At 36.4% G+C, this 23,631-nt stretch overlaps 1 protein-coding gene and 1 long non-coding RNA gene across 3 annotated transcripts; both read left to right on the plus strand.

Annotated features, from left to right (window-relative positions):
• Positions 1-462: 462 nt before the first annotated feature.
• On the plus strand, positions 463-1,269 carry LOC147489828 (uncharacterized). The gene is made up of 2 exons (XM_086574743.1): positions 463-924; positions 1,033-1,269. The coding sequence occupies exons 1-2, from the start codon at positions 463-465 to the stop codon at positions 1,267-1,269; spliced, it is 699 nt and encodes a 232-aa protein (XP_086430869.1).
• A 1,644-nt stretch (positions 1,270-2,913) lies between these two features.
• LOC147489829 (uncharacterized) lies at positions 2,914-23,408 on the plus strand. 2 transcript variants are annotated; one of them, XR_015202709.1, is made up of 3 exons: positions 2,914-3,202; positions 3,996-5,835; positions 23,043-23,408. It is a non-coding gene; the product is annotated as an uncharacterized LOC147489829 (long non-coding RNA). The 2 variants fall into 2 exon arrangements; XR_015202708.1 differs by lacking the exon at positions 23,043-23,408 and adding an exon at positions 5,967-6,575.
• Positions 23,409-23,631: the final 223 nt, after the last annotated feature.

Here is a 23,631-nt window from a genome sequence, read left to right on the forward strand (position 1 = left end):
ATTCTTTTAGAGTGTCATCCTTTGCGACTAGATCTACTTTGGAGCAAATTTGCATCGAAAGTATACGCGATGATCTTGGAATCGGCCGAACAAAGCACGACATCCCGTGATCCAACCGATAAGCAAATAAATGTGATTACGGCTTATATCTGGTGGAACAAATCCTTTTAGAATATGGGAAGACATTGGAAAATTTCCCGCCCATGCCAAAGCAAAAAGAGGATTGGAGCAAAATTATTGGCAATAGGCTTATTTGGGAGCAACGCCAACTTTAGCATGAAGGCATAGGACAAGAGGCTGCAGTTGATGTGAGTCGCCTTAATGATTTAACAACTTCATGCTTACAACTGGCCGCGGATCGATTCAGTATTTGGTGACAAAGGCAAACTTTTCTTTTTGAATGGAACAACTGGTACAGTGAAAACTTTTTTGTATAATACAATTGCAAAGGCCTGCCGCAGCATGGGTCTTATTGTCATCATGGTGGCATCATCGGAAATTGCATTTTTGTTATTGTCTGGTGGACGCACCACTCATTCTACATTTAAGATTCCAATTGATGTGATGGATACCACTTTTTGCGGCTTCGCTAAACATTCGGACCTTGCTGACCTATTTAAAGAAACAAAACTAATTGTTTGGGATGAGGTGCCCATGCAACATAGATACTGTGTTGAGGCTGTGGATAGAACACTTCAAGATATTTTGCGGAAACAAGAAGATATTTGGTGGTATTACTACACGTTCTTGGTGGTGATTTTCGACAAACACTACCGCTATACCGTTAGCCGAGAGCAATTTGTTGGTGCATCACTACGGCGCTCTTTCCTTTGGAGTTATTTAGAAGTTTTGCACTTGGTACAGAACATGTGGCTTGAAATGGTGGAGTCCGAGAATGTCGAATTTGCCGATTTTTTGTTGGAGGTGTGCTATTAATGCCTTCTAATTATAATGTTTTTTCTTTATTAGTTCTATATATAAACGAACTATTTTAGAAACTAATGAATTTATTTTTTGCTTTGATTCATTTAGATTGGTTCGAATCCCAAAGAATGCGTACAATTGCCGAATGGAATACGCAAGTGTACCAATATCCAAGAACTCATCTTCTCTGTCTATCCCCAATTGGATGTTATGGACACACCGTCTCCAAATTTCTTAACTGATCGTACTATTCTTGCTGCCCGTAATGATGATGTGAGTGCAATTAATGAGATTGCACTGAATTTGTTCCTTGGTGAAGCGCTTGAGTATTTGGTTGCGAGATAAAATCATCGAAGATGATATTGATAATCCAAGTGGGGCTCACTATCCCACCGAAGTTTCTGAACTCCCTCAACCCTTCTAGCTTACCACCTTTCAATCTCAAGTTAAAACACGGATGCCCTATAATGTTGCTCGGGAACATAGCACCTAAAGATGGCCTTTGCAATGGGACACCGAATTTATGGTGCTTCAAATGCGCAGTAAAGTCCTTTAAGCCAAAATTTTGACCGAGAGAAAATTTTGGAAATCCGGTACTCATCCCAAGAATATCTCCGGCTCCCTCAAATTCAGAGTTGCCTTTCAAACTATCAAGACGACAATTCCCTGTTCAACTAGCTTATGCCATGACAATTAATAAGTCGCAAGGCCAGTCAGTGAAATATGTTGGCATTGATTTGAGGACACCGGTTTTTAGTCATGGGCAACTCTATGTGGCCATGTCCAGATGTACTTTTTCAAAAAGAATATCCGTTTTTCTTCCACCTAATGAGAGAAATTGTACTACAAATGTCGTATACCCATAAGTTCTTCTCTAAGGACATCGATACCAATGAGAAAAGGCAAGTGAGAAATTAAAGAATGTTACTTTTATTGGTTTAGAAATTAAATAATATGTTGTATCCATATATATGATATGTAAGTTTTTATGATAGTTTTTTTTTTTTATGATAGCGTGGATACTTAAAAATAAGAATAGAGATTATTTTATTTTGAGAACCATCACTTTTGTAAACAATATGCTAAATGTATCAAGTCTAAAAAAATCATATGTATGTGGTTTGTTTGCAGGTACCAAGTTAAATTGCCATAATTTTTCAGCGACATTACATGATTGTAGTCTTTGCTCCATGGCGATTTATCCATATGGTGCTTGAGAATGAATGGTGTGAACAAGTATGCATAAAGGGGAGAATGAGAGAAATTAGGAACTTCGATGGAGTGGGAGTGGAGTATTTATTTTATTTTATTTTTCCCTTTCGTTACTAGAATTAGCCTAGGTGTGAAAAATTATGTAAAGTCTTCTTTAATGTTTAATGAGTTGTCTTTTAGTTTTAGAAGTAATTTGTGTTATGTATAAATATGAAGTTATATATTTTGGTATGGTTGATCTATGAGAATTGTATTGTTTGATTTTCAAGTTATGGACGGGATTTAGGTTTTTGAAATGTTGAAAATACAAAGGAAACTCTATTTGGATTTTTTTTTTTTTTAAAAAAAAAAAAATGATGATGCTCTTAATTGAAGACTCTCTCCCTTTATTTTCATCATTCTCATTCTGATATGTATTGAATTAATGAATGTGTAAGGGTATGTGTAATGAGTTGGTTTGTGAGAAATGAAATGCATAGAATTGCAATAATTAAGCTCACTTGAGTATGTGTATGAAATGATTATGAAGTATAAAACTGTTGGAAATGGTTATATCATCGATCCAATGCTACTATAGAGATGGTCTCTCTTGGGGTGTTGTTCAAAAGCAATGTGTCTAGAGTGCCGACTGGCACAGGCATTCACTAGTCTATCTAATAAGATAGGGTTTTTTTTCTCACTAAAAGACAAAATAATACACAAAGGACGGTCCAGATCTGTTTGAGAGAAATCAAACGGCTGTTGAGTTTGAAGCCAAAAAACAAGTTTCAATTTTTTTTACCAGCAAAAAACTTCTCTCTTCATCGTCGCTGGGTTTACCCATCTTCTCACCTCATCGTCGAGCACTTGAACTCCCCTTATCTACTAGATTCCAAAATCCCCAAATCCCTAATTTCTACAAAGTTTATCAATTCTCACCATTGAGAGCAAATCAATTCTCACCATTTGAGCAAAAAAAATTATCATTAGTGGTAGAGGGTTTTGATTTTATCGGTCACATATTCTTAGGTCGAGCAAAAAAGGCAACAAAGAAGGCTTGAGCTGTCTTGATTCTCTCAGTATACAGGTAATTCTCTGTCCTATGATTTATAGTGTGAATTTTTTATTTGTAGATCTTTATTTGAGTGATGGGCTAATGTTTTTTTCCCGTGTTGTGTTAGTAAGTTTTCTTTGTTTGTATTTAGGCCTTAAAGAAACTTAGACAGAATTTGTAGATAGAAAAACTTTAGTAAATTGAATCCAAAATCTTATAAGATATTCATCTTATAAATGCATTAGGAATTAAACAAGCACTTATATATCGCTCTATGTTTAGTTAAGAATGTCTTGGGAACAAGCTTAATGTACTTCAAGTATCATGTGGGCTGGCTAACTCTACATGAGTCATCCAAAGCAAATGGAAATTTTATTAACTCCTTTGCATATGATAGATGTGTTGACCGTTCAAATTCTATGCTCCCTCACCCCTATCGAGGTTTCAAAACTTGAAAAGGAAAATCTAGGAAGTGTATGGAATTATGGATAGGGAATCTTGGTAGAAATTTGAGCATATGTCTACCTGTAATAGATATGTGAATATGTATTGGGTATTTGACAGCAAAAGTGTTACACCCATATTTTGCAAGCGTTTTGTGAAGTAATGCTTTTGGTCCAAGTTGTTTCCTCTATATCTAAATCTCTATTTTGTTTATACACTTTTAGTTTTCGTATTCCTGTTTCTTTTTTTTTTCCTTTGTTTTTCTCCCCTCATATAGGTTAAGGACCTGAAAGAGGAAAGGAGTCAACAGATTCTTTTGTGATTCCTCAAATAGTGAATTGTTGGCAAATTTTTTAGACTTTCTTTGTGTCTTTTTTCCTAGATCCAGTGTTTTTGGTGTTGGAGTCTGGGACTGCTACTGGCACCTAAAGGAGATTGCAGATTGTCCATGAACAAGTTTTCTCAGTTTTTATTTGTTTTTGTGTTGGTATCTTTTTGTGTTTAATGTTTTCTACATCTTTTTTTTTTGTTCCCATGTGTGTTTTATTTCACCTATAACCGATCGATCTATTTAAAAAAACAAAAAAAATTATTTGCTTTCTCTTTGTTTTCAGTCATGAGCTTGTTTTTGCTTTCTTCGCTATTTCATCATAGTTTAAGACGGGGTATAAAACAACTTGTCAAAATAAAACCTTTCCCTCTCACAATATATTTATCTGCTCTTTTGGATGAATTTGAACAACCCCATTAATCTTCAACTCCACCCCCATTATTCTCCAACCCAGATAACTAGCAACTCCACTTATTGTCATTATTATAAGCATTAAAAGAAATTTGCTTTTGACAAGCTTTACCCCTTGGCAATATCAGGCTCCAAAAGAAAACTGAAAAAGAAGAAAAGGAATTAAGAAATTCTTATTACTCTTTCAGCCATGGTATCACAGATTTTCCGTCAACCCCACGTCCAAGGCCCAAGATCTAAACAGTAATCTTCAAAGTGGGAACTTGAGATTTTTAGCTTTCTTGAAAAATAAGTTTCTCAGAAGTGTATTCTTGTATTATTGGATCTAGACCTTGAGCCCGAGTTAAATACTAATCGGTCTGGGCTTGAACACAGGCCCATTTTTTTTGAAGTTAGAGGGTTAAGCTGACCCAACCTGTATTAATTAAGTTCTTTTGTAAATACATCCACTTGAATCCTCATGAACAATTACAAAGAGTTTTTCCTCTAAAGGCCCTATACTACATAATGCACCTATATCACTCTCATTTGCATTTTTTACTACAAAGTCAGCAGCTCTATTCCCCACTTTATAGATATGTTCCACCAGGAAGGTAGTCATCTGTTGTCGATGAGCCTTTACAGCTTGAAGAAGATTCAAGTAGTGTCAAGGAGGTGTTTCAGTGCCATTCACAATGTTCACTGCCCTTACAGAATCAGAGTTGACCATCAGATGCTTGTACCCCATTTTAACTGCAATGCTCAGTCCAACCTCAATGCCTTGTAACTCTAGGAACAAAATGGATTTGCTCTTAGAGGCACCACAGTATAAGAGCAAGACTCTTCCATCTGCATCCCTGAACAGGCCTCCATACCCAGCTTTGTGCATTTGTAGCATGCCGTCAGTGTTAAGCATAATTATATTTGCAATTGCTTTCTTCCACTGCACTAGCTTTTGTTCTTTTTCATTGAATTGAGCCTGTATTCCAAGCCTCTCCAATATTTGTCTTGTTGCTCCTGTGTTTTCTACTTCTTTGATGGCCTGTTGCAAATATAGTTGCATCTTCTTCATAATATCGTTTAAAACTTGAGAAGAAGAGTGAACTTTATTCTTGAACCTTCGACTATATATTCCTTTCATTCCACACTGCATAAATCACAGCACAAGATGGCCATTGCCCTTATGATCTCAGATTCAGTGGTACTCTTCCTAGAAATCCTGAAGATACTATACCATTCATAGTTAGATTGCAGCACGTTGTTAGTCAATCCCATTCTACTCTTTACTCCCTTCCACACCACCTTTGTATATGGACAATCAAAGAACAGATGATATGAATTTTCCCTCGCATTCGTGCAGAATACACACTCAGAGTGGTTTAGAATTCTTTTTGATCAACCTATCTTTTGTTGATAAGGTGCCACTAAAGAGCTGCCCCGCAATAAAGAAATGTTTGGGCACACAGAGTTTTCCCCAAATTAGCTTGTACCAGCCTACCAGGTGAGAAACGAAGGAAACTTTGCGAAACTGCCTTATTTAATTTGAGTTATAATTTTCAGACTGCAACATTTTCCTCGATCTACACCGGCCGACTGATTTGGATTGTGTTCTTAATGATATCTTAATGATAGGATATGGAACAACAATATACTATATTAACGGTGCCGTTCCACTAGTTGAAGAAAAGTTTGTTAGTGCAGTCTATTTGGAAGGGACCTTTTATTTTGTACGCCTGCTAATTCAAGAATATTAGGGGATTACAGTATTGCTAAACAAAACTGGAGATTATTTGAGAGACTAGAACAAGTGGATATATAATTCCGGCATATGGCTCTTCACCAGAAAATAAAAATGGCTTAGTCATAGTCTCATAGTCTTGTGGTCGTTACCATGAGAACATGTCCTCGAGGTGCCGAGATATTGGTTTGGCAGAGGCAATTCATTAGCAATGCAAATCCTCTTGGCACCCCGAGAAGGTGATGCTCATCATGATCTCCAAACCAAGTCCTACAGTCCTACCTATGGTGGTTTGTTAGGTAGCTAAAGTCAAGTTTCATTTCCTTATGCCAATCTCTTAACTAACCAAGTCATCTAATTAAGAAAGTTGAGTGGCATACTGCTGAGGAAGAAGCCCTTCTTATAGTATGGGATGGTTGATGAAGTTGTGTATTTGTGTCCAAATTCTATAGCTCTTGTTTCTTGTTTGAGCTTTACATGATCTCTGACCTGAATCAAATAATCATCATACATGTTTTGTGAAAACAAACTAAAATGAGATCCCAAACTCTGGACTTAAGCCAAGGAAAGAACCATAATAAAAGTCAGAGCGAAAACCAATCAATAGTGGTTCAAACCTTTGGCGGCCATATGCGCAAATTAACGATTACTTTGTGAGTTTAATATTAATTTGTATTATAAAATTTTAACAATAACATAAGACAGATATAGGCTGGTAGAGTCCTACACACTTCAACTTCTTCTGTCGGATTGTTAATTATTTTTGTAATATCCATTTTGAGATACCAAAATTTCTCAGCCAAAGTACAATACAATTGCTTTGATTCATCAAATTCTTGCAAATAGATTGAATATTGACTGATTTTCACCTTCTATCACACAATGCCACAATTCTTGCAAACTCTGGTCATTTAATAAATCGTTTCTATTTTGTCCTAAGAAGTTAATATTGAGATAAGGTTTCTTTTTAATTTTTTTGATGATGTCCAATGATGATTATGAATCACGCATTTGAGTTCTTTTTAATCAAGGAATTGAAGCAGCTATTGCCAATAATTCATTTGTGTTTGCAGTGGCTTCCTTTCAAAATGATAAGTCAGTGTATTTTTTTTTATTATTGGGTAGTCTGTTTTAAATGAGAACTCTTGATGTGGCGGGGTTTGAGCCCAAGACCTCTGATATGATCAGACACCTAAAGGTTTTACCGATTTTGCTAGTCAGCACCTGTTTAAGTCAGTGTACTTGCTAGAGATGGAGCCCATTTTGGCTGCAATTTTGGTATAAGCAATGAGTGCTGTATTAGGCGCCACTGAAATTAGATTGGGCAGCCTCCAGCCCAAGTCCAAACAACAAAGCCCAACTAAAGGCCCAGTACACCCCCCACCAAATCGCCGAAACCGGAAAAACCTCTTCAACCGGTCATCTCTATCGTGCAAAATCCTTCGCGAAACCCTAACAAAAAATACCCAAAATCAATTTCGTGAAGCAATCTAATCCATAAACAATCGCGAAATTACAACCTTACAACATAAACAATCAAACAATCTATTGTTTATTATAAGAACTTGAGCAGGTTAGTTCGAAATTTGATGGATTTCAAAATTTGATGGATTGAAGAACTTGAGCAGGTTGGTTCTTCGCGATTGAACTGATTTAGTTCTTCTCACTGCCCAATCTCTCGAAATTTGATGGATTGAATCCCAGCAACAGGTTAGTTCTTCGCGAATGGTCTTCAAAAATCAGCTATTTCGAAATTGAAGCAAAACATAACACCCACGACTATTTGAAATCGGCTTCTTATCCACACTCCGACTATTTGAAAAAGTCACTCCAACTTCAACTTCAAAATCTTTGCCGATTGTTACTCTAACTTCAAACCGGCGTCGTCAGGACTCAGGCATCAATCAATTGAGACAAATTTAAAAGTCATCAATCACTGTGGAAAGATATAGGTAAGTTCCTTAACAGTACTTTAAGTTTCTAATGTCAGTCAAAGTTCTTGTTAAAATATCGCATTATAATTGGTACACCATTCTATATTTCCAAGTTCGCTCGCTCTCTCTCAACGAACGAGCGAACTCGGTCTATACGGAACATTCATTAAAGATGTCAAGCGTGTCGTCGTTAAGGTTCATTTTTGTCGTTGATTTTATTTTTAGGAAACTATAATTATTGAACTATAATCATTTTTGTCGTTGTAATTGAGATTGAACAGTTGTCTTTATTATTGTAACAATTCAACATTGTGTAGAGTAGATTGTTAGTTTTTTTTTCCAAGTAGTGACAAAGTTTGACAACCAATGCCAAAGTTTGATGATCAAATTTCTTGCTAAATTTGCCTTTTGACTGTTACCGGTGAGAACTCAAGTCAAGATCTCTTTATTGTTCTTATAAGATGTATTTTACTTGATTTGTTTTATATTTATATTTCAACTTTGTGGCTAAGTTTAGGTCGGTTATATGAAGAGACGATTACTAAGCTAGATTGGCTGAGTAGACAAATATTGTATGGGCTCTTCTTGTGCCATTGGCTCGACGGGAAGCTTCGAGGCACACTAACTAAAACTTATTGATTAACCGAGCTTGTTGTTGTACATATTGAAGTTCAGTTTGGCTCGAATCGAAGTCTTGACAGTTGATACTTGATACTAGCCTTAGTCTAGGTTGGGGCCAAAGGTTATTGCATCCGTTTGTTGGTGCAAGATGAAAGAATAAAGTAGCTCCAGTAGCTCCATTAGTTAAAAAAATCTCGGGACACATTATTCTTTATTTAATTATATATAAGATAAAGAAATCATATTGCCTTGAGTCATGATAAAAAGCACCCAGTTGAATTTTAATGACGAGGAAGAGTAATGCTATTCTAAGCTGTTAAGTTAGCAATTAAGTTATACAAGCTAGTTTTCGATTACCCTAGGTTTTGAGTAGTGTTATTTGTATAGTGGTTATTTAATTATAGTTTGTTTTTTTCGACCAATAGAAATGATATCAGTGTGTATATTATTATCTTTTTTATACATTTTGATGGTAATAAGTAATAACGATGATGGTATAGTAGAGTTTTTGTTTAGTTTAGCACCATTCACTGTTATGATGATAAATGGTATCATTAATTTCCCTTTAGTTGCATTTAATCGAAAATCATTTGTTTTACCAATTTAAAGAATTTCGTGTATTTGGGATTTGGTATAATGTATGAGGCGATTATGATAAGGATGACTATAGAGTAAATAAGGATTAGGAGGTATATCACCTTGTTTATCAATTGGTTTGAGTGTCTCCCTCACATTTTCAACAGTGTGAGTTTAAAAGGATTGAAGGAATTGTGAATATGTCGTAGTCTTGATTGCATTATTGAGTGGCGTTAGAATCCTTTAGAGTTGTAGCTGATAGCTCCTGTACTTGATTTGCATAGGAGTTTCACCAGATAGCCATCCAGCTTACATCTTCTCACAATCCAATCGTCTCACAATCCAGGTATGGCGCACTAGATATAACTGTTATTTTCCTCTCACATTGCACTCGAAGTATGTCTTCTACTCACATTTTCTGTAATGTTTCTATTCTTGTCTTTGGGTTCACCAATTTTTTTGGTGTAGAAACTGAGAATCTCTTATTAGCTTCTACAAGATATTTTATTTGCTTTGAAAGATTAGTTTTTTATGTGTGAGTGGTAACGTGAAATTAAGAAATGGGTTGTTCACCATTTTTTTTTTGTTTTTGTAGTTTTATAAGTGTGTGTTAGTAATTGAGTTTGTTTGAGAAGTAGAATATTTGTTCTGAAGCTCAAATGAATTTGCAGTTTATACAAGTGACCCAACCATGTACTATAAAGCATTACATTATACATTGCATATGCCAATTAAACTAAAGAAAGCTATTGTTTTGTTTTTTCGAATGTTGATGGAATAATGACAATTGCAATTTGGCACATGCCATTGTGTTCTAAATAGTATTGTTGTGGGTGAGCGGTTATATTTGAACTAGATGCTTAATCAGCCCACGCCCATTCCGTGTGGGTTATATTGAAACAAATTTACAAATGGTAGACCGGAGGAAGTAGGCTTAAAAGGAGTCCAACAAACCCACACCCACGTTCTCATGAGTTAGGACACAATGAGGTTTTCAAAGCTTTAAGACCTATAGACCATCCAACATGCTCGACCTTTAACCCTCTCAAAAAGCAATCGCTTTCCAAGCTTTGAAGCCTTAGTTAAGTAAAAGCTATATTCTCGTGATTTTTTTTAGAAGGTAACTACTAACTAAACTAATAATTGAAACTGAATGTTTTAAATTATGAGGCTCATTATTTGAATTCTGACCAATGGACTTCACTCACTTTGTATATTTATCTCTTTATTGTGTTTATGAATTCTTTAGCATGCGTTTTAAAATGTAATGGTTTGTGTTTCACATATAGGATTTAAAATGTACATATATTTAGCTAAGATTGATCTATACTTGGGTGTCTAAGAGTAGTTGGCTTCTCTTTAAGGAGAAGTTAAGTAGCAAAAGCCGAGCTTGAGATATTATAAACACTTACCTGTTTTACTACCTCTGCCGGAATGTAGAACCTAAAAGCACATATGACAAACATTAGGCTTTGATTCTATCCAAATTGATGTTAGCAATGCCATATAACTAGACCCAAAAGCCGAGTGTGTTATCCGGGGCATTGTGGTGTTTTTTTGATTTGTTTGCCCTTCCTTCAAACTTCTTGAATGTATGTTATCAAGGTGGTTTCCCTATGCTTGACGGGGGACGAGTCAAGTTCATTTTATTCTTGAGAGAGAGTCAGTTATTTTGTTGTAATACTTGATGTACATAAATGGCCGGTTCATACAAAAACAGTCTTGTATATATATACATTTTCTTTGTCGTGTAAAAGTTAGGTTATATGTACATATGGTTGTTGGAAGGATGTCATTATTGATTTCGAGGTTATGACAGGTTTAAGTATCTGAAACGTTGACCAAACAAAGGAAACTCCCAAAATTGATAGAATTTGGATAAGTAACGCCTCATTCTATTTCTTCATATATACTTGGAGTTATCATAGCAAGCTTATAAGTCTATTAGTTTTAATTTGGGATGATCTCTTTTTCTAGTGTTTTTCTTTGTACATTGTTTCTTTAAATATGGTTTACTAATACTTGTTTTATTTTTCTTTGTAGCGATGGGTCCTCGATCAAAGAATGTGAAGAATGTAGCGAAAACTACATTCAAAGGGTGTTAAGAAATTGTTTGGTGGCGGTTCCTCTAGCGGTGATGCAGTTGGAAAAAAAGACATAGGCACGGCTTAACGGCATCGGTAGCGTAGGGGACCATTTGGAAAAGAGGTTCACGAGGTTGATTCGTTTAGTGAAGATAGTGTAGATAGTGTAGATAGTGATACTAATGTAGGTTTAGATGTAGGTTTAGACAAAGGGAAGAGTATAGTAGAAGAGGAGAGTGAGGAGAGTGAGGAAGAGAGTGAGGAGGAGAGTGAGGAGGAGAGTGAGGAGGAGGATGAGCAGGATGATGATGTTGAAGAATATGTGGTAGAAGACGTACCACCAGTGGAAGAAGCACCTCCGGTATTGGATTTCGTAAGAAAATCCAATGATGATTTGGAGTTTCAAAGAGGTGTGTATGGGGGAGGCCCGTATGAGTCAGAGTTGTTGTATGACTATGCGGTGCATGTCGCTCGCGATGTTTGGGAGAGAAGGGTAATATTTTGTTTTTCTTGTGTACTTTGATTTTCTTTTTTACAAAATCTTTTGTTTCTGTTCATATATATCTAATGCGTGCTCGGTTGTTTCAGGAGGATCGGCGGGCGTTGAAGTGTGTTTCACACTTAGCGAAGTTATCCCAATGGAATTTCAAAATGAATGTGAAAGGTCTCCGAGAGATTTGCCGATGCGGTTGAGAAGGATTGGGTTGTTTGATCTCGTGGAAGGTTATCACGAGCATATGGATCCACCATTGATCTCTGCGTTTGTGGAGAGATGGCATCCGGAGACCAACACCTTCCATATGCGGTTAGGGGAGATGGCTGTGACTTTGGACGATGTTATCCAAATCTGTGGAGTCACAGTTAGAGGAAGAGCGGTGCAAGGGGGACATGAGCTGAATTTACAACAATCGATAAATCTCTTTACATCTTGGTGCGGGGCTCCCTATTGATTTGATTAGGCGGAGATGGAAGCTAGCAAGTTCACTTCAAAAGTAAGGCTAGAATTCATCGGAAGCATTTTTGCGAACAAGATTCATGATAGCCCTATATGTGGTATTTCTTGGGAATGTGGTAGAGAAGGCCTCGAGTTTCGGGATGTTCAACGGATTGTTAGAGCTTTTATTCTGTTTTTCTTTGGATGTGCGTTTTCTTGACAAGTCTGGGATTTGGAGTGCCTATATGTTATCGAGGCCGTTGTTAAAATTGATGAGATAGAAGAGTATGCATGGGGTGCGCAATTTTGGCGTTTTTATATAGAGGTCTCGGAACGCCACATGTGCGAAGGTGAAAGGGGTTCAGCTATATGACTCTTCTACGTGTAAAACTTGAGTATTTTAGAGTTTTTTTTTTAATGTTAATTTTATTACTCTATCAATATGTTAACTATTTGTGTATATCTAGGCATGGATCTATGAGTATTTTCGGTATTCATGGCAGTCCCAAACTTCAACTATATCTCGTCTGACCCGTGCTCCGCAGACACATCCGGTCGCTCCCACACTATTACGACACAACGTATGCATTGCGTTTTTATCGGCGATAATTGATGATTTGAATGAGTTCAATGTAAGTATTAAATTCAATGACAATTTGGTATTTAAGTTTCTTTATATTTATTTTTTAGTAATTGATCATTAGAGTTGTTAATGACACATTTGATTTTGTTTCAGGTTGTTTGGCATCCCTACAAAAATATCAGAGATACAAACCCGATCGATGACATTGCATTTTTTGAGGGATTGCTATTTTTTTCAATATTGTCGAGCTTTTTGTTGTCGCAAAGGGGTGCGTCGGTTGGGTCCGCGTGCAACTTGTACCTAAAGATCCTACAATGCCAAATTGGAGAACAAGAAGCGTGGCGGGGGCGGGTATGAGGTGATTTGGACCAATATTGGGCCACTTTCTTGGGAGTCGTGGCGAGAATCCATTGATTCAACTCTGCAACCGAGGACCTATTTCGTCTTATCCATGGGAGTGTCATCAAAACTACATGACTTGGTATGCGAGGAATTCTCATGTAGTTTTGGTGAACCCGAAGCTTCTCCCCTATTCATCCCTCCCCGGGAACCTTTGCCCTAAGCGTTCACCGATTGTAAGTATTGTGATTTTTAATTGAGTTTTCTCTAAGCGTGATTTTTGCATTCGATTGGTAACTTATCTTGATTTTTCTTTTTTAAATGAGCGGCGTCATCGATGAAACCCAGTCGTTTGCTAGAGAGAGGTCCGCAATTGGCGGGGAATGATATGCGGAGGAAGCAAGGTCCTCCTTCGAACAGCGCACAACTTGACTAGGTGCAAGTACATTGGTGGTATTTATAGTTGATTTGTTTCGGTTTAGGGTTTGTAACTTTGTAATTTAGTTTGATGGATGTAATTTGTTTTGGTTTAGGGTTTGTAATTTTGTTAACCGAATGAATTGATGGATATGATGTTTGCATGAATGTTTGAATGGAATTTAATGTTTAGGGTTTAGGGTTTAATGTTTGAATGTAATTTGTTTCAGTTTAGGGTTTAATGTTTGAATGGAATTTTATGTATGGATGAATTTGATGAATGAGAGTGTTTGATATTTGATGTTTGAATGAAAAAGTGGAATTTGATGAATGAGAGTGTTTGATATTTGATGTTTGAATGGAAAAGTGGAATTTGATGAATATGAAAGTGTTGTAAAAACAAAGCGAATTTGAAAAAAAATTCTTCCAAAGCGACCCGGCAAGATCGTTTGGTATAAAGGCCAAAGCGACCTCGGCGATCGTTTTTCCTTTATACCAAAGCGACCACGCGGCGGATCGTTAAGCTTTTAATCTCAAGCGACCCAGCCGGATCGTTTGGTCTAAAGGCCAAACGACATGGAATCGTTTGGTCTAAAGGCCAAACGACATGGCCACATCGTTTGGTCTAAAAGGACAAACGACATGACCGCATCGTTTGCCCTTTAGACCAAACGATCTGGTGGGGTCGATTTTGTATTAAAGCCAAACGACTTTTACCGTGTAGTTTTGGTCATTATTGACAACATCTTAACGTTATTTCAAATCACTTTCGATTGCGGTCGAATCAACTAGTCGATCTTTCGATTGCCATCCGAATCAACTTAGTCGATCATTCGATTTCAAAATCACTCGATTGACGTCCGAATCAACTTAGTCGATCGCTCTATTTCCAAATCACTCGATTGCCGTCCGAATCAACTTAATCGATCACTCGATTTCCAAATCAAATCAAATAAAAGCCCTAACATTATTTCCAAATAACAAAAAAATAAAATAAAATTACATTTGTTCCAAATTACATCAAAATATCAAATTACATCAATATATCACTTAGTCGATCGCTCGATTTCAAAATCACTCGATTGCCGTCCGAATCAACTTAGTCGATTACTCGATTTCCAAATCAAATCAAATAAAAGCCCTAACATTGATAACACAAAAATCAAATCAAATTACACTTGTTCCAAATTACATCAAAATACAAATTACATCAAAATATCATATCGACAACATACAAACAACTTAGTCGATAACATGTACTGTTGGGTCTTCAACGAGCTCATTTTCCCATATTAAATTGGGAATGTTCAATGCCATAAATTGCAATTGCCTTACTGTCAATGCCAAATTCCAACTTTCAGCAATATCATATCGAGCTCTAAGCCATTGGCGATTACTGGAGGAACCGGACAATCTTCAACAAGTTCAATATTGACAAAATGATTTCCACAAACATGTCGCTACCCCAACACTTGGGTCACTCTCAGGATTTGCTTGGGTTCTCGGTGGCATGAGAAGGAAGCAGCGGCGAGCTCCTAAATGCATAAGGACAACATTAAATCTTGAAGCAAATAAGTATCAACAAAAGGCATGCTCATCCACTTATTTAAGGGTCGCGTAACCTTCTTCATGTAGGATTTCCTTCATCGAATAAAAACCTCACTTTGATTGTACAATAAAGGGGAGGCGGTTGTCGATAAGCTCTTCTTCGCACAACTCTTCTTCTCATCGTGGCTATTCTTCTTGACTTCTTCCTAATGCAATGCAGAAAGCTCTATAACCATGAGTTGCCATCGCCATGTGGTCATAGACTCTAACAATGTATTTATGCATTTCTTGGGAATATCCAACCCGTAATCCTTAGGACCCTCGTCTTTCCAAAGTCTAAGCCATCTCTCACATTTCGTGGTGTGATTTGTTTTTAGAGAAGGCTTATTTAATTGGGTGTGGTTGTTTTGGTGTTTTGGGAGAATGTTTATTTCTTGGTGTGGTTGTTTTTGGTGTTTTTGGAGAAGGCTTATTTGTTGGTGTGGTGTGGATGTTTTGGGTTGGTAGTTTTGGAGAAGATTTCTTTTTTTGGTGTAGTGTGGGTGTTTTGGGTGGGCGAGTGTTTAGTTGTGGCGAGACCCACTCTTCATGGTCGCGTTGAGAATGTTCAAAATGAGATGGATCTCGCTTTGAAGAGTTATCATCTCGGTTTGAAGCTTTCTGCTGCAGCTACCTTCGGCCGACCTTTGGTTTTGCTTCCTCACAAGGCGGTACTAGCCATGTACTTTCCGATACGGCAATCTCCATAAGCTTCCTAATCATAACCTGCTCTTCTTGAAACCATTGCAAACCTATTCATGAACAAGTCCATGAAGGTGCAACATCGGGACCAACACCCACCTGACACATTGGGAGAAAGCGGACAATGTTTTCCAAAAGGGGTCGATAGCGATCAAAGGGATGGACCGCTCTTGCTCTTCAAACTCAATTAATTCATGAGCACATGGCGGTCCATGGCTCGTGGCGCAAATAGCACCAACACCTTATCTCTCCATCTTTAACACGCTTTTACGCGGGTATCTATTTCTTCAAATAACAAGTCTAAACACTTGCGTGAGACAAGGCCCTCCGAGTTCCGCGAAACAAAGGAATCCGGTGGTGGTGCGAGTTACAATCATACTTCTCTCGAAGGTAGCTCTAATCTCGGACATCCGGATCTCTAGAATCGGGTGGATTAAGCTAAACATACTCAAAAATCATGGCGGTTTGCATTTCCTAGTACGCGCTTCACGAGCATGAGACGGGGCCCTTCAACTCTATTGGTCGTTGTACTCCCCAAAGTGAATGTGTTGGTTAGTCCAACAACATACGAATCGATCCACAATGAGGAAACCAAGTCTCTCGCCAAATAACAAACAAAATTGGAGTACTCAACCACGTAATATTTTTCTAAATCATCCCATCTACGTTTGGAAAATAACCTCGTCTTCGATTTGACTCTGTTGTTCCACGAGAACTGGGCCTTCTCTACAAGTTACGTAGTTGGAAAAATATCGTAACATTTTGAAAGGACGCGCGTAGCGATATGCCATCTACATAGATGCTTGTGGCGCGTTAGGAAAAACTCTGTCGGCGGCACTCATCGGGGCTAAGTCCTGTCGGACCCGATCCGCGGATGGGCTTATGTCACCAAGCAAGCCACTAAAATGATGCAGGCCCACTCATAGTCGATTTGTTGTTTGGTGAAACAACACCGACACACGGTGAAAGATTTCCACGTTGAAGTCACCCCAACAAACTGTACGAAAGGCCACCGATACCTGTTAGTTTTGTAGGTAGCGTCTAACATGAAAACTATTGGAAAAGTCCTAGCCAACTTAACACCTTCTGGATGGGCCCATAACAATCCCGTTATCTCCTCGGTATTCTCATCCTGTCTCAACTCCTCAAAATAATGTTCTTTTGCTAACAACTCACGCAATTTCTGTAATTGTGTGAGACCGTTCATATCCAATTTCCTCACCTTCTGCCTTGTAGTGTAGACTTGGGATATACTAGAGATGTTATCATGATACCTATTCTTGATGGAATCAATATTTGTTTAGGTTTTATTCCACACTTACTCATCTCTCGACAAATACTTTCGAACTCGGAGCGGTTAGTCGAGTAGCAAATGCATGTGTCCTTCAAGGGTCTTCGCGATGGATGGTTGTGAACACCATTAAGAGCGACAATTTTCCAACTATCGGCGGTGCCGCGTTGGAAAACACCTTTTAACTTAAATGGACATCCGATTTCTTGGTTCCCGACCTTCTCTTATTAGCCTTCTCTTAGCCTTCCTTCTTGTGTGACCGATACACACCCGAGGCAAGCACTCAAAGCCAAATTCAATCTTGCTACTTTCGGTTTCCTTTGGCACACTCCGACTTTTCAATGACCACAACAACATTAACTTGTCTTCCTCTAGCGGTTGCCCAATCGATTGCCCTCGCTCGTGTGTATGAAAGACCTAAACACATAAAAAATAACAACTATTATTAATACACTAATAAAATTATATTTAGAAAATTTAAAAAAAAAAATGAAATCAATGCCTACTCAATCATACCTCTTCCGTAGTAAAATTTCATTTGTATCACTTAAAATCGGTTGACAATCCACATCATTCGAGTTTGCGAAGATCGGTTCCCGGATAGCGGCAAAGAATTCTACATATAGAAGAATAAAACAAGAGTCTCAAACAATTTGCATTTAGTTTCAAAGCGACCCAGCCATGTAGTTTCATCAAGAGTCCAAACGACCCGGTCATGTAGTTCTATAGTGTAATGAAACGACCGGCCATGTAGTTCTATAGTGTAATGAAGCGACCCCAGCCATGTCGATTCGTAGTGTTCTTAAACTACACCGCCATGTCGTTCAGTAGTGTTCTCAAACTACTGAGGGCCCATGTCGTTTGATAGTGTTCCCAAACGACCCGACCATGTCGTTTGGGCTCGGGTTTTGCATTCATTCATTTTGCATCCATTCATTCATTCATTCAATCAATCAAGTGTTTTGTATTCATTTTAATCAAGTGTTACCTCATTATTTAGGTTTGCATTTTGTAAATTCGGCGATTTCTCGAATTTCATTTGCTTTCGACTTGTCGATCTTCAAATTCTTCACCTTGACCTTCAACATTTTGTTCCACTTCTTCACTTTCAACATATCTTCTATTTTCTCCTTCTCTAATTTGTTGTTCTTCTCTAATTTGTTGTTGTACCTCAAACATTACCTCAAATACTTCTTCTTCATCTTCATGTTCCATTTAGAGAAACTTGAGTGTGTAGAAAAACTTGAGTATTCTATGTAAACCCTAAACTCTAAACTGAGTGAATGAGTATTCTATATATATTTGAAATTTTGATATATTTCGAATAATTGAGTGAAATATATTTGTAAACCCCCCAAACTAGTTTATTATTTACAATTGAATAAAAAAAATGGAAAATAACAAGTTTAGATATAAAACAAATTATTATTTTAGATTTGGATAATTTAGTGAAATATGTTTGAAATTAAATTTTTTTTTATGTCGGTACGAAATTTGTAAACCCTAAACCCAAACCCCAAACCCCCAAACTAGTTTATGATTCAAAATTTGAAAAAGAAAATAAAAAATAATAAGTTTATAAATAAAACAAATTATTATTTTGAATAATTAAGTAAAATTTGTTAGCACGAAATTTGTAAACAACTCTAAACCCTAAACCCTAAATCTCAACCTAGTTTATGATTCACAATTTTAAAAATAAAATAAAAAATAACAAGTTTAGATATAAAACAAATTATTATTTCAAATAATTAAGTGAAATATGTTGGTATGAAATTTCTAAACCTTGAACTCTGAACTCTAAACCCCAAACTAGTTTATGATTCACAATTGAAATAATAATAATAATAACAAGTTTAGATATAAAACAAATTATTATTTTAGATTTTATAGCATGTTTGATTACATGTTTTAACTTGGTTATAAAGATACTATGTCATAACAGATAAAGAGTGTAGAGTGCATGTAGTTTTATTGATGTAATTGTGTTGTTTCTAACCCAATTTTTTAAATCGGATTTCAATTTTTCTAATTCAATTGAAATCGTTTGAGTGCATTTGGAATCGTTTGAGTGCGTGTCCACGTCGTTTGAGTGTATACTCAAATTACATGTCCAAGTCGTTTGAGTGTATACTCAAAAACTACATGGACAAGTCGTTTGAGTGTTACTCACACTAACACACAAACTACGCGGCCATATCGTTCGCGGCCATGTCGTTTGAGTGTACACTCAAACTACGCGGCCATGTCGTTTGAGCGTACACTCAAACTACATGAACCCGTCGTTTGAGTGTTACTCACACTAACACTCAAACTACGCGGCCATGTAGTTTGAGTGTACACTCAAACTATGCGGCCATGTCGTTTGAGTGTATACTCAAACTACGTGGCCATGTCGTTTGAGTGTACCCGCGTAGTTTGAGTGTTAGTGTGAGTAACACTCAAACTACGCTGACGCCATGTCGTTTGAGTATACACTCAAACGACTTGGTGATGTAGTTTGAGTGCACACTCAAACGACATGGCCGCGTAGTTTGAGTGTACACTCAAACGACATGGACGCGTAGTTTGAGTGTAAACTCAAACGACATGGACACGTAGTTTCAGTGTTAGTGTGAGTAACACTCAAACGACTTGTCCATATCGTTTGAGTATACACTCAAACGACAATATGTAGTTTGAGTGTAACTCAAACTCAAAGTAACACTCAAACGACATGGTCATGTCGTCTGAGTATACACTCAAACGACTTGGCCAAGTCGTTTGTTTACACTCAAACGACATGGTCGTGTCGTTTGAGTGTAAACAGAAACGACCCGGAGGGTTCGTTTTGGCGATACCGGTTGAATTGGTTGCTGGGCTTGGGCTTTGATGGCAAACTTGTAATATGGCAAATTTGTAAAATTTCTTTTTTTTAGGGGTTGCCCAATCCAATTTGATGAGTGCCCAATGGAATCACCTAAGCAATTTGCTTCTGGTCACCACACAACCTATAATAAAGGTTTTCCAAAAACAAAAACAAAAACAAAAACCCAACCAAATAAAGTTACTAAACATACCACAAAACGATTTTCGATGAATTGGTGTCTGTCTTCTCCAAAACCACTCCCACCCCAGCTCATTTCTTTTGATGATTCTTTAATTGCATCCCCTTAAGTATACAATATTCCAATCCAAACGTGTTTGAAATATTAAAAGCTTATTATTATGATCAAAATAAAAATCAACTTTTATTATTAAGCAAAAATTGAAAATTTCAAATTGGAATTTCAGTTTGAGGTTTGAATAAACTTGAATAGTATTTGATTACAAACAGTTCGCCTGAATGTTAAGAAGAGAAAGAGAATATGGGTGGTGGTGGATTGGTGGGTTTTGACTTTTGGGGTGGATGTTGAAAGAGAGGGCAAAATAGGAAGAATAATAGTTGAGAATATAACCTATTTTTGTTAGTTTTTGTTTTGTTGGTTGACTTGGTTTTGTACATGTGCCATATACCGATTAGGCAATAAGCAAAATGAGCATTACAAAAATTGCAGCAAAAATGAACTTTGTGAACACACACGTGTTTTGGAATGCATTGATTAAAACATTTTCTAGTGCTCTAGTAGTATTAGTAGTCTCGTGTGTAAAATATAGTCATATTGTAAGGGCGACCCAACTAACAAATGGACCACCACTTAAGAAAACTATATTTAGAATTACTAAAGGCGACCCAAATTTAAACTAAAAAGAACATAAAAGTTAAAAACAACCACAAATCAAACTTTTTCTCCAAAATTATAACTAGTTCTTCTTTCAAATATATATATATTCCATTAACAACTTTTAGAATACTAGATTAAGTAACATAATTTCGAATTTTACAGTGTGCTCTCCATTTTCCTTTATATTCCAAAAAATATTAAAGAGGTGAACACAAGATTTTTTGTTGTTTAAATTTTTTGTTAAACTCTCTATCCGATTAAACAAATAAAATCTTTAAGTGATTAATATCCAAACTGCATGTAGATATTCAAATGCACGTTACCACTACTTTTACGGTCTTCCGTTTTATTATGTTTACATAAGAACTCATTAGGTTTTCATTTTTGTTGTTTTTTTTTTCTTGCAAAGACGAATTATTAAAAAACCTTGTTTTTTTTTTATAATTTGTTTTCTATATATGTGGTAGTTGGTCATTTGTATAACAACACATGTACAAGGTCAATAGGCAGAATACTATGATGCTCCAATTGTCTTTGCTCATAAATAGTGTAGGGAACATACTCAAACGGTATGCACATTTGGCCCGAGTCCGAATCATCAAACGTATGTCTCACCATCCTATAAATTCAAAAACAAACATTAATAATAGAATATGTAAAATAAAAATTGTATCAGAGAAAAAAAAATTACTTTACAATGTTCTTGTGAACAAGCTTTTGTAAGAGAGCCAAAACATTTACTTTACAATGTTCTTGTGAACAAGCTTTTGTAAGAGAGCCAATCCACTTCTGAATATCCTCCAGTCTCAATTAAGCTCGATCTCATGCTTGTACTAGTTAAGAAAAAAACAATTAGGATAAGATAGGAAAAAGAATAGAACATGATATTCCTAAGGCCTAATTTACTTCAGCATAGGGTTTTGACTTCTAATGACTAAGACGCCCCTAAACATACAACACTAAAAAGTAAATTTCTCTTAAGCATAACATATTAACATGACATTTTTAAACATGTTTCTTCAAATTTTCTTATAATTTCACTTTTGTATCAATCTTCTACTAATTCTCCAATAAGAACTTGCGTATTAAAGAGGATGAACTTTGGAAAATGAGAAAAAAAAACAAAAAACAAAAAAAACAAAATAAAATATTACCATGAATAAACTCTAACCCTATGTAATAAAATAAATATAATTTTTTAAACTGCTAGATACTCATTCAAACCTCAAAGACAAAAAAAAAAACACATTACCTCTTTGTATGTATTACCTAAGCTGAAAAGTTGAGAAGTTGTCTTTGATTTCTTTAACTCCAAAGGCAATACAAGTGCCAGTCTCATGAATTTGGACCCAATTTGTGTTATTGGATCTAGACTTTGAGCTCAAGTAAAATACTAATGAGTTTGGGCTTGGACATAGACCCAAAAAAGAAAGCATTACTTTGGTTTAGAAGCAGAATCAACCAATATATATGTTTATTTTCCAGCCGGTCTAGAAATATATGAATACTTTAACAAACTTTTAGTTTAAATCTTTTTGTTTGCAACGTCGATTTGATGAAAGGGGAGGACCAAAGAGAACGACAAAGAGGAAGGTATAATAGTATGATACACATGAAAAGAAGAATGACTGATAAAAAAAAATAAATAAATAAAAATGAGAGCCAATCTTCCCCTAGATATCGTAGCAAACACATCAACACGTCTAATCTATACTGATTATGTTGATCTACGTGTAGTTTGTAAGTCATGACATTCCATGTATCGCGTTTAACAAAGAAAGTTGTCTTTCTAATTAAGTTCGAGCTTATGGACAAATTTATAATTTTATATAATTCAATGAAGGATTTACAATAGCAAAAATTTAAGGGAGTATTTGTTTTTTGCTTAATTGTGAAACACTTATAAGTGTTTGCTACTTATAAGTTTTCCTACTAACACTTTTGGCACTTAGAAGTAGCAAAATATACCAAATAAAAAGCGTATCACTTATGTAGCTGAAAAACAAACACCCAAAAACAAAAAAAGTGGTCACCACTTATGCCACTTCCAGTAAGAATAAGTAGTAAACACTTAGAAGTTATAAGCTTCTAGCTCAATTGGTTGTGTACCCTCTCCTCATGGGAGAGGTTGTAAATTTGAAACCCACAAAGTGTTTATTGGGACTTATTTCTTGTGTAATTATGTGATGTGCTTTTAGGTGAGCCTTCGAGCTAGAGACATGCATGGTGCTGCTACCATGGGTGGGTCGAGGAGCGAAAACAAGTCTTCATGGACAAAGTGAAGGCGTTGGGTCTACTCAAAGTGGTGCATCGGCGAGAGCCTTCGGGGTTGATGAGCCTTCGAGCAATGTAAGCCTTCGAAGTAGGGTCCTTAATGTAACGTGTGTGGGTATGCCTTAACCCTCTAAAAAAAATGTAACAAACAACAAACACCTGCTAATAATAGGGAAAGAAATTGCAAATTTGAGATGTATATAAATATCCATGCATATTGCTTGTAAAGATGGTTGTTTTTTCTATCCCAACCAGTTAAACAAAGGTCAGATGGAGACGTCTTGCTTGTTTTTGTTTAGTTCATTCACCAATGAGAGAAACTTGTACTGCCTAGCTTATTTGAGTTCTAATTTTCAAACTGCAACATTTTCCTCTACACCGTGGAATTGTGTGTTCTTTGTCTTGAATTTAGGAAATAACTAACGTAAACACCATTAATTTATATGAAGACCTGTTATCTTAATGATACTATGATAGGATATGGAACAACCATACTATAATTAACTGTGACGT

The sequence above is a fragment of the Coptis chinensis genome, chromosome 7 (genome assembly GCF_015680905.1).
Source record: "Coptis chinensis isolate HL-2020 chromosome 7, ASM1568090v1, whole genome shotgun sequence".
In the NCBI taxonomy this organism is placed as follows: Eukaryota; Viridiplantae; Streptophyta; class Magnoliopsida; order Ranunculales; family Ranunculaceae; genus Coptis; species Coptis chinensis.